This window comes from Anabas testudineus, chromosome 18, assembly GCF_900324465.2.
Source record: "Anabas testudineus chromosome 18, fAnaTes1.2, whole genome shotgun sequence".
Taxonomy (NCBI): Eukaryota; Metazoa; Chordata; class Actinopteri; order Anabantiformes; family Anabantidae; genus Anabas; species Anabas testudineus.
In genome coordinates, this window is record NC_046627.1 from 24,468,432 (window position 1) to 24,480,646 (window position 12,215).

The following is a 12,215-nucleotide window of genomic DNA, read 5'->3' on the forward strand; positions in this document are numbered from 1 at the left end:
TCATTTTCAAAAAAAAAAAGATCACTTTGTGTCATGTTTTTTAAAACTGCAAACACAGAAAAACATGTAGATGCAGGTTCTTGTCCATCAGCAGTGGTATTTCTTGTGTCATGACTTGCCTTGACTTTGTAGATGTATATGTTTGTTGAATAGCACTTGAGACAGATTATTTGCCAATATTACATTGTTGTTGTCTTCAGTAATGCTTAAGTTACAGCACCCTGATCTCAGATTATCAAAGTTCATGTATACTTTTCAAAGGGTAAAGTTTCAGGGTTTAATTTCATTATTTTAGTTTTCATTTGACATAACTTTAAATTATAAAGTCTATTAAGTATGTATTATTTCACTGAAACAGTGCTGAACAGACAGAAAATACCAAATACCAAACTGTAGCTTATCTAGGTGGCTAGTAACTTGCTAATCAGTAAGCTATTTGCTAACTATTATCTGAGGTTAGAGGTTATGTAACTATTATAAGTTAAGATAAAGTAACAACAAAAGATTCAAAAGGACTGCCATTTGAATTGAAAGTAGCTGTAGTTATTTGTTTGGTACCACAGAAATGACAGTGTCAAAATAGCGAAATGGGAGAAATGAAAAGAAGTGAAGAAATCTTATGTTATTTAGCTGTCAACTTGTGTTTAATAAGACCTGTCATTGGAAAGTAGCACAGATTCTTTTCAGGAGCATGAAGGGAGCTGTAATCAAAGATATTGCTGACAGTTTGTACCAAAGACACTATAAAACTTTGTATATTTTTGTCTTTTTATATAATAAGGGATGTGATAATGTTTGTTTAGGGGGGAAATGTAAAATGAAAGATGTAAGATTTTGCAGATATGTACTCCTCTTTTTTTTTTGTAGCGGGACTTAGAATTTTATGAATAAATATTTAAGTTTGATTGAGACACTTGCTTCATCAGTTTCTTTCCTTTTCCAAACAGACAAATTTTACTACTTGCACTGACTCATACATTTAATAGTCTTTAAGTTGAGATCTGACAGAATTGGTTATTATTGCCGTCTTCATACATTCCAGAAGGTTGCAGAAATTTCAGTGACTACTAGAAAGGTTTGATTTTATTATTACAGTATGTCCTCAGTATTGGATATACACTGCCCATCCAAAAACAATCACCACCTGGATTTAACTAAGCAAATAGGTAAGAGGCACCCATTGGATAAATGGTGAGTAGCTTCTCATTTCTTTAACAACCATGTCAGAAGACGCATCCTGTGATTGTGAGAAATTTGTTAATCTGTTTCAGAAGGGTCAAATTATTGAGATGTGGATTGGCCACCACAGAGTCCAGACCTTAACCCTACCCAGAATCTTTGGGATGAGCTGGAGAAGACTTTGCACAGCGGATCCACTCACCCATCACCAATACAAGATCTTGGCCAATGAATACAACTCTGGATGGGAATAAATGTTACAGAAATTTATCGAAACAATGGCACGGTGAATGGCTGCCATAATCAAAGCTAAAGGTGGTCCAATTAAATATTAGAGTGTGTGGCTTTCTTTTGGACAGGCAGTGTAGGTTGATTGCTCGGATTAAATTTCCCACTTTATATAACTGAATAACTTGATTCTATTGTTTAGATTTACTTTTTTCCTTCATTTTTATTATGATTTATTCACAAATGGTCTTTCAGTTCACATTTTGACAGAGTTCACAAGAACAATTCATACATTACCCAACTAGATCACCCAGAAAGAAACTCCACCAATGCATTACTGAGAGAATCACAAAATAATCTTTTAACTATTTTCCTCATTTCCACTAACTGGACAAACTGTGCTTACTATTTAAGATAAACTATTTAGTACAATTTTTTGTATTTTTTATAACTTTGGCCATTTGCTTGTTATGATAGCTCACAGAAGTAATAGTAGTAATAGTTGGTGGGCAGGTATAACAGATTGAACCAATAGCAGAAGCTACAAAACGCACATTCCTCAAACCTTTCTTACACAGAAGTGTATGATGCTTTAAATTCAGACATTTCAACCTGAGGAAAACTGGAGGTTGGGTAACATCCAGTTGCTACCAAGTGTTTTAAATCATGCTGCTTTTCTTTGAATGTTAGTAAAAATTGTGTTTGTGGGGTAAGAACAATAACCCTTATAGATACTGATGAGGCATGTATGGCTTGTTTAACGTCTACGCTTCAGCTAGGAGTGCTACGTTGATATATATATATATATATATTTTTTTTTTTTATGTGTAAGGTTGTACCCATGATATGCTAAACTGCAGCCCATGTGAGTTTTCAGAACTTGAGATTTTTGCTAAAACAAGGCAAATACATTACATTTCATGTGCCACTTGACCTAACAAAAACAATACACTTCTCATACATACAAAACCATCACATTTATATAGGTCTGTAGTGGGTGTGTGTGTTTTTTTAAGCACCCTTCCAGTTTTTAATGTGATCATGTTACAGACATTTAAACAATTTCAATTTGTAAAATATCTATATCTACAATGTGACCTCTGTAATCTTTGCAGGCTCTTTTGCTTTATCTCCTTGGTCTGTTTGTTCTTTCTTCTCCTCTTTACCCTTATACTCCTTTTTTGTTTTCTCCTTTGCATCTTCATCCTCTTCCTCCTCTCCCTCGTCCTCCTCGTCAAGCTGGAGGCTCCCAGAAGAAAATCTCATTCTGGCAAGTCCGGTAGACCGTACCACCTTCCCCACTGGAGGTGGTGGGCAGTAATACGGGTAAAAAACCTCCGGGTCTGAGTCACTGTAGCTTCCCGTGGCACCTCCGATCATGCAAAGTGAAGTGGGACGCTCAGGCAGAGGGGAGGAATTTAAAGGGAGGTAGGTGGGTCTGGACGGGCGTGTCAGGTGGGGGTAGTAACCAAGGGGCCGAAACTCAGAAGCGGGATTAAAGGCAGGGTTTGAAGTCCTTGAGAGGTGGAACTTGACATCTGGTTGGCTGGCAACACGACGAGGTAGCCCTGGGAGGAAGTTGGAATCATCACTGTAATGCCCTGCTTCTGTCCGTCCAACACCAAAGAACCGTGCTCCATTGCTTCCTGGCTGATAAACCCTGGCCAATCCCAGCCCACCTGATCCAGAGGGGCGGAAGTTTCTCCTGATTGGTGAATGAGACGGTGAATCATGACTTAATGGATAGAAGGATGGCTGTGATAGACCATCCACTGTCACATAATCTCGCCTCCTTGCAGGTGGGATGCGCTCCAGCGAGGAAACAGCAACATAGTCTGTCAAGTAGGGGTGTCTGTTAAGTGGCGAGGAACCCGCTAATGGAAATGTTGGGAGGACAGGGTGATACTGGTAGGCGGGACTGTTTGGGTAGAGAAGAATCAATTGCTGAGCATTATCTGGGTGTGGCTGTGGATTGGGCCGACGTCGTGACCGATTGCCATAAACACCAGCTAGCCTTTGGGCTTGACGGTGCGCCCCAATGCGCATGCCCCTCATGTCCTCCATCACAGATGTTGAAGCTGATCTCATCTTTGGTGATGGAGTTGATTGGTGGCGGGGAGGAGAGTGGGAAGAGGTTTGAGATAGAGGGTGGTACCTCTGGGTGACCTCAACAGATGACTGGCTCCGTTTGGCTCCTCCCCGCTCAATTTCAATGTCGTCTACACCTCGATGATGTGGGTCCAACTCATCCTGACTGTGGACCGCCAGGGCACGACCCGAATGAGCGAGCAGATGAGAATGTTGGTACAGCTAAAAAGGTATGATACAAACAAATATTAGTATTGTCTATACTTCTTTTTAGGGCAGCAACAAGAAGTATATTTCAATCATGATTAATCTGCTGATTATTTCTTTGAATCATTGATAAATGACTTTGTCAATACAATATCTGTGAAAAATGCTCATCACTGTGTTCTAGAGTCCAAGGACACATTCTTGCCCTTGTGAGAAATTTTATTTATTTTACTAAATTATAGACCAAGGACATTAGCAAATCCACATGCGATAAGCACCATAAGGTATTCAGCATTTTTGCTTGAAATATGACTAATAAATATGACTCTTTGTACTATACTTTATATTATAGTGCATGCATAATTGCTTTGCAACTCTGAGAATATTATTATTACTTGTTTGGAGACATCTGTGAGGAGATCAGGGGATGATCTGCACTGTCTGGGATCAAAGTCTGACTGACAGTAAGTCCTGGTGAAAAAAAAGAAAAGATGAGATATATACTGTGATTAACAAAAGACCAAAAAATAATTGACCTTTTAATACTTTATATTTTATAAAAGACCACCTTGATCTACAAACAATCTTTGATCCACAAGTTGAATATGTGGGGCTTGAAAAATGGGTTTGTCTTACCTCTCAAAGTGAGAAGGCTTCTTCTCCCCTGATCCCATACACTCCAAAAGCTGTTTCTGTGTCCGTCCACTGCCACACACATTGAACCATTGACCATGAAATAGTAATTTTCAGTTTCAGTTTTTCCCTAAGTCACATCATTAACTGAGATCATAAGCACAGGGTTATGAATGTTGTAGTGGAAAAAATACAGACTCAAATATCATGGCAGCAGCAGAGTGTGTTCTTGTGTATGTGTTTTACCTGTATCTAAAGCTGGAGCCCTTACAGGACAGCAGTGTTTTGCGTATTGCCTTTGGTTCCTCAGCCAGTCTGAAGAAAGCATGGTACTCTACACACATCTTCCAGAACGACTTACAGACATCACGACTAGCCATGGAGAACTCCAGGGTGTCCTTACATGACGGCTGGATAATCATCACACAACAACTTTAGATCAATATGCACACAGTTTGAACATTTGTCACTCACTGGTCAATCACTAGTCAGTCTGATCCTCACCCCAACTTGGTCGTGTAGTTTAATGAGGAAATGTTTACGTTTGAAGCTCAATTTCCGGATTTTCGCCCAGCTAAATGTGTTGATTTTGGTGTTCCCCTGTAAACAAAAATAGGAAATTAATTTATCAACCTACAAACTATCGGAGATTTGTTATTTCATTTGACCAAAGTGTGCGTGACTACTGCCTAATTCTAATATTGTGATATGTCCATTAGCTACATACCTGAAAGACCAGTACTCCAGAGTGTGTGACAGCCAGGTTGATCCTCATTCCCTCTCCATCGTGGGCTGGGTGAGGCCTGATGCCGTACATGTCCAACTTCCTCGCCACCTCCAGCAGTTGGATGTCCGAGTGTGCTGGAGATGTACCTCTACAGAAAAATGCTGGTTTACTGCATATTGAACAATATGACTTTACACCCATTCTGCCAATCTGGATGAAGAAATACTTTCACTGCCCATGGGTGGATAGAAAGAACATTTTCAGGTAATGGGTTTTTGTGGATTCTGTGAAACTTGTATCTATGTGAATATGAATGTTTACTGCAGACGAAGTGTAATTTCTTTTAGGCTTTCACACGTGTATGCAGCTGTTGTGTGGTTATGCTGTGAGTGAAAGTGAATATATGCTGAAAACATTCAGGAACCAACAGAGATCATCCTGCCCAGTTTGTCTCTCCATGTGTACCTGTGTTTCTTGTGGAGCTTGATGATCTTGTGGTCCAAATATTCCTGGTTGGGGACATACTGCTTCATCTCTAAATGCTGACAGTCCAGCTCCTCATCATAGTCCCCTAGCTCTGCTGTAACACACACACACACACACCCACACACACACACGCTTGGCAAATTGATTTTTACACCTAATTATACTTTTACCGATGTGTTCTATGCATGTGCAAAGAGGCAATTCACCACCACAATATTAGCTGTCTGTTCCAATTCACTGATGAATGTAGACTACATGGAAACATTTTCAAGACAAGAGCATGGTCAAAAACAATACGTAGTCAGCTTCTCAATATACACTTCACTTATGTATATCTGTGAATTTCAAGTGTTATCATTGTTTCCATGACATCTATCGCATCTCTCAATGTAAGTTTTTACACTTACCAGCATGGTTCAAGTTAATCATATATATGTATATTAACTCTGTCAATGGTACATATAAACTTTGCTACTCTGCTTCTTTGCAAGTATAGAACAAATCAGACAGTGATACTGACTAGTTGATATAGTCTGACTACAATATAAACTGTGACTTACAGTTTATATTCTTTTTCTTTTCTCAAATATGTAAATAAATTACTGTGATTTAACTCAACTATGAACACTACTCTTTGCTGCCACCAAAAAAAGTTTTTTCCCCAGATCACACCATCCATTATATATCAGTGATCATTCACAGTCCTCCAGGTGAAGTCATCCATTATATAGTATGTCAAGATATTTCTCATGTTGTTTAGAAACTTTAGTTCCTAAAAACAAAACTTAATTATCATAACATATATTTTATTATAAGCACAGTTACTGTAGCCTAGAGAAGTTGGTTAATAAACAAGGTGGCAGTGAGAGGGTAGGTTTTTCATAGTTTAATGCTTACACTGCAGTATGTGAGAGACCAGCAGGGCGGCACTGTTGTCATTACAGGTCAGACTGCCATTAGACAAGTCCTGTTTTATCTGTAAGGCAAAAAGATATCTACACACACACACACACCTGCTTAAGTTTTATGTCTTAGAAGATGAGTGTTAGAAAATAGCAATCAAGTTTTGTAATTTAGTTTAATATATATATATATATATATATATATATATATATATATATATATATATATATATATATATATATATATATATATATATATATATATATTAAAATTACTGTTACTGTGTCAGAGTAGGACGCATATTAATATTTAAACATAAATAATATACAGTAAGTCCAATACAATATGACGTCATGGTAATTACAACACTGCAAAAGTGTTTGATGGATATGACAACGACTACAATATACACTATAATATCACTGTATAACAATAAAATCAAATCAAATAGAAAAAAAAATAGACATGCTAATATTGCTACCTGGTGAGGCCTCTCTTAAGTTGACCTGGGTCTGGTGGGAAGAATTTAACTATAAACCTGAAGAACAGATCGTTGGTGTCTGACAGAGAGGGATTACAGGTGTACAGAGAGAAGAAGAGGTGACGTGACTGAGCGCTCAGTTGATTCTCAAAACAAACAAAAAAAATACCCATACATGTTCAAAATATGAAGTTTTTATAGTTTGATGATGCACTGCATGGCAAGTCCACCATAACTGGTGGGCAAACTACTTAGCTACAATGATGAAGTCGATGGTGCAATAGCGAATATAAGTTGACTTACATTTGATCTGCTTGGCCAGCGGCTTCAGCAGCTCCAACCATACCTGCAACAAAGGCACGTTACATGGAAACAAACAAACAAAAAATGTATTTATATGTTGGATGAATGAAAAAGAAATATATTTGTGTCAGTGTGGTTTTGTGTTACGTACATAGTTGCCGCCATGGTGTCTAAACTCCAGCCCAAAATACTCTTTCTCCAGCAGTTTCAGATGGCCACACACTTTGTTGAAGAAGTCGCCGCCTAAAACCTTTTGCTGAGAGACAGAGCATGAGAATTAAAGTGGGGGTGGGAAAGTGAGAGGCATAATTAGGTTTTTTAATTGAGACTCTCGAAACTAGAGTTTAGGGATACTCAGGGGACCCAAACCTATGTCGTACAGCTCAGTTACTTTATCCACTAGAACTCTGGATTAAGAAGAGCTTTATTTTTGAGAATAAGAAACACGACACACTTGTGCTAGGAAGTTTCGAAAATACTATATATTACTTTAATATTGTATTTTATTAGATGGTGATTTAGCCAGTGAGGCGTTAAGAGAAACTGTTACATCACAATGAAGCTGTTGGAGATTTCTATCCCTGACTCATATTGTAATTATGGTCTTTAGTGAAAACACTGTGATTCTTCTCCTTAGATGAACTGCTTTACTCTATTTATTCTGCTCTGCCATCCTATATCTATTCTGTTCCTTCCTTTGATCTCTTTTTTCTGTCTTCTCATCCTTCAAGTGTCTTTCTTTCTTACTTTCTTTATCTGATACACTTTCTTATTGCAATTCATTGTTCCTTTTTGTCTACTGCTTTCTCCTTTGTATTAGGCGACAGGCCACTGGACACAGGCGTAAGAAACTGTGTCTTCATGGTCACTTTAAGTCACTTTGTAGTTGGTTGCAAGTGTCTTTCAATAAATATGAACAGTCACTTTAAACAGAGACACCGACCCACGTGCCCCCTGACCTGTTGGCTGCCTGGGCCTCTGCAGATGATGTAATCAGCTCTGCGCCTGTATCAATCGTCTCTGTTGTTGTTGTTATGTTAAGCATTGGCTATCAAGACCCAGTGTGATGGAAGCATTATAGGAGTGCTTCAGCCCTGTAAGGTTTTTTTTAAGATCCTGTTTGTGCATTGCTTCCTTACTGCAGCGACACAAGGTTTTACATGTGTCTGGTGTTTAGTGGCCCATCGGGGGTCATTGAATGTTCCTCATTACCTTGTCATGAGGGAGAGAGGGAAGGAGAAAGAGGAGGAACAGAGCAGCTGTAACCGATTATAAAGAGAACACAGGTCCAACCCATGATTAGTGGGGGACAAATCGCCGCCCCCAGAACAACAGAGTAGTTAGTTTCAATAGAGCGAAACAGAGGAAGATTGAGCAGAAGGCAACTTATACTCACTGAGCCGAAGTTGAAAATGATTTTTAAAAACAATGTCGTTTTTAATGCTGTAATACTGGAACTATGACTAATTTCTTAAATGAATGAATGGCAAATACAATTCTAACATCTAAGGCCTCTAGTTTCACATGCTGTGAACACTGTGTCCATGCTGCAGCTTCAGCAGCTGCAGTGTCACTTTGATATTACATTAACTATAGATCAGGTATGTTGCTTATGGAGATATTATTGAAATATAATGTTTAACAAAAGCTATCTAACTACATAGTTACTCTAGATAACATAGTTTTGACCTCCAGTTTTACTGTGACTCTGCTCTCATCTGCCCTACCAGAGTATATGCCTTAATTTCTTGTCATTAACTTTGTCCCTTGTTTCCACCCTTGTTGTGTTTCCACCTCTCTGTCTCCCTCTCGCTGCAGGCATCCCAGTCTACAGTTACTGGCTCTACTGACCTGCCCAGTGATTTGTTTATTGCTTTTATAGTGGAGTGACACTACTGTAAAACGTACCACTGAATACTACTGTACCTGTTGCTTAACTGACTAGTTTGAAAAATAAAAAAACCTCGGCGTGTGGAGTTACAAAGATTTAAGCTCATCACTGCCCCGAATAAAAATCATTTCAAATGATGTTTAAAATATTAATGAAAAACCACAGAGAAGTGTTTTATAGTTGTTGACTTGAGATCTGTATGTACTTTAGTGTTTTGAAGATGCTTCAGCTTCACACTGTTCAGAGCCCAGCACACAGTGACTGTAGTTGCAAATGTAAAAAACAGGAAAATACAGTAGATTTGAAGTGTAAAGTCTGTGTAGACAGCTGAACTTAATAAAATAGCAGCTTTTCTGTTGTGTCAGACGCACATGAGATAACTTCACATCTGTGTATGATGAAATTCTGTATCGGTATATTTCTATAAAATGAACAGCATACATTCTTAGTTATTCATTCATTCAGTCCTTCTGCTCTCTTTTCATCCATCTTTGTGGGATCATCAATTGGGATTTTACCCTGAAGGTTTGAAGATCAGGGTCGGAGGAGCCGCTCCAGACAAACTGGAGCAGCTTGACAACCATTGGTACTGTGGATTCGTCTGGTCTCTCACTCACACACTTATTACATCCTCTCAGTTTACCAGCTCCACTATATTTATCATTATTTGTTTTTGCCCTCATCTACGTACTAATTCATGCTTTTCCTTCCTTTCTTATTGTTTCTTCCTTCTTTCTCCTTCTTTCTTCTCTCTCCTCCTCTTGTTAAGATGCTACTAATGTCCCAGAGGCAGCAGGGAGACAGACAGAAAAAGCATGGGCGTGGAAAATGGAGCTACTTTGCTAATATTGCACACACACACACACACACACACACACACACACACACACACACACACACACACACACACACACACACACATACACACACACAGATACACTGAGAGACTCTTTTTAGATGCATTATTGCCTTGCAGGCAATGTCACCATGTTGAGAAACGCAGCCTGTCACTCTGCTTTTCCTGACCTGGATAGTAGAGCACATGACAGTTCATAGACAGCAGAGTGTTTATGTTTCACTTCCAGCTCCTCACACGTCAAACAGCTGTTCAGATAAAAAATACATGATTTGCTTAGCATTCATCTGTTCCTTTCAATCTATATTAAGAGATTTGAATCCAAGTTTAATTCTCTGTGTTCACGTCACCTCTTCTCTTATTATCCATGGATACAGGAGCAGCTAATATGATTCTCACTGTGTTCCTTTTTTTGTGACACATGTTGAGGTCTGTTGAGGTAAGGTTACTTTAACTCAATCAGTGTAGGGCTTCAGCTGGTGATTAATTTCAGTAGTGATTAATGAACACGGGATTTGGATTTTAAAATGTTAAAAAAGTCAAACTTAACCAGCTGTCTGAAACACTAAGATACTGAGTATTATATCGCATAGAACAAGGAGCACTAGAGTGATTTGGACTTGTTAATTGTCGGCACTCTTGCCTGAGGAAGCTTAAACCGATTACCTTATCAAAATAGTAGCCAATTAATGTTCCATGGCTTGACAAATTGATTAACTGTCTAATTACAGCTCTTACATGACTCCACTCTGCAGTTTTTCCCAGCACACGCTGGATGAAAGGCACGACTGAGCTGGCCCTGGAAAATTATATTTATGGGTTCCCTGGGTTAAGTTGGGAGAGGCCAGAAAACAAATGCAGCAGCAGCCCCAAAGAGACATGTGAGTGAGTGTGCAAGTGCTGGTTTGAATATGTGGAGAGTGTAAGAAAAGAAAAAAAAAAAAAACACTGTGAGCAGTCGTTCAGCAAAAGCAACCATACTCAGTCATCAATATGTTTTCTGTGCCTCTCAGGTAATACGGTACAGTACGGAGCTGTGAACATGACCCACACAGCTTTCAGATGGTTAGTTTTAGTTTGCTACCTTAACAACACACACAGTACTCCCCGGTGGAGACCCCATGTCTCTACCGATCAGGCATCCTAATCTACATAAGTTGCTTTTGTTTATAGATGTAATCAACCATGTGTAGGTGACAGAAATCCAGCTTTCAACTATGAGTCAGTCATAGGCTTATTCAAGCTGTGGCCACTTCTGTAACACAACTACAGGTTATTTTTAACCTTTTCAAGGTTTTAGGACTAAACTGCTCAACTGATCAGTCAAACAGATCCCACAGTCTCACTTCATATCAAACTGTAGCTCAGCTCATAATAAAAAATGCAGATGTGCAGGTAATTTATATAAATACAACACTGAACATTCGTCTTTAACATTTAAGTGATGTGTTTTTTAGTCAAGTGATGAAACTTGTCCTGTTGCTCACCTCCACCTCGAACGTGCGCTCGCTGTCATCCAGGAAGACCACGCGCAGCCGGAGCTTTGTCTCCTTGGAGACCCGGGACTTGGTCGTGAGACTGCCGGTGCGCCGGTGACGGTCCCCCATCTGTCTCTCTCAGGAGGGCCAGGACCCACAGAGACCATTCGTTACATGCAGCACCCTGCAAATAAGTAAAATAAACCCGGAAGGCATAGCAGCACGCTGGGAAAACCGCTTCACGCGCGCCTCTACATCATCTTCATCATCATCAACATCTTCATCTACATATGAATTAGCATCTTCATCATCCTCTTCTTCATCCCTCTCTGCGCTCCTCCGGGGTCCGTGGCTGCTGCTGCTGCGCGCTCTCCAGATGCGTAATGGCACGTTGACGCAGTTTCTACTCACTCATACTGATACTAGTACTGCTTCTACTACAAGTAATACATACGTTTACTCAAGTACTTTGCTCCAATAGGATTTTGAGGTACATGTCCTTAAATGTTTCTACGTTATGTTTATTGGTACAGCTACTTATATTTAGTTGTACTCCACTACTGTAGTTACTAGTTACATGCGGTAGTAAAACCCTGAACGTAGGTGGTTGACTAGTCCTCTTCTTGGGAGGAGTTATAGAGGTAACTATTTTGGTAACTGTGTTTGCATTTAGACCTTTAATCTGCATATGAATCTGTAATGTTTTTTTTTATTTACTTCTCTTTCTTGCACCTCAAATGTCTCTGTGAGCTGCT

General features: G+C 39.2%; 1 protein-coding gene across 1 annotated transcript; it reads right to left on the minus strand.

The window, feature by feature from the left end:
* Positions 1–2,493: 2,493 nt before the first annotated feature.
* LOC113157633 (FERM domain-containing protein 7) lies at positions 2,494–11,589 on the minus strand. The gene is made up of 12 exons (XM_026353222.1): positions 11,470–11,589; positions 7,387–7,491; positions 7,236–7,278; positions 6,933–7,011; positions 6,446–6,543; positions 5,528–5,642; positions 5,063–5,210; positions 4,840–4,935; positions 4,582–4,745; positions 4,339–4,407; positions 4,098–4,173; positions 2,494–3,717 (listed from the first exon to the last, which is right to left on the minus strand). Exons 1-12 carry the CDS (start codon positions 11,587–11,589, stop codon positions 2,494–2,496), a joined length of 2,337 nt encoding a protein of 778 aa, XP_026209007.1.
* Positions 11,590–12,215: the final 626 nt, after the last annotated feature.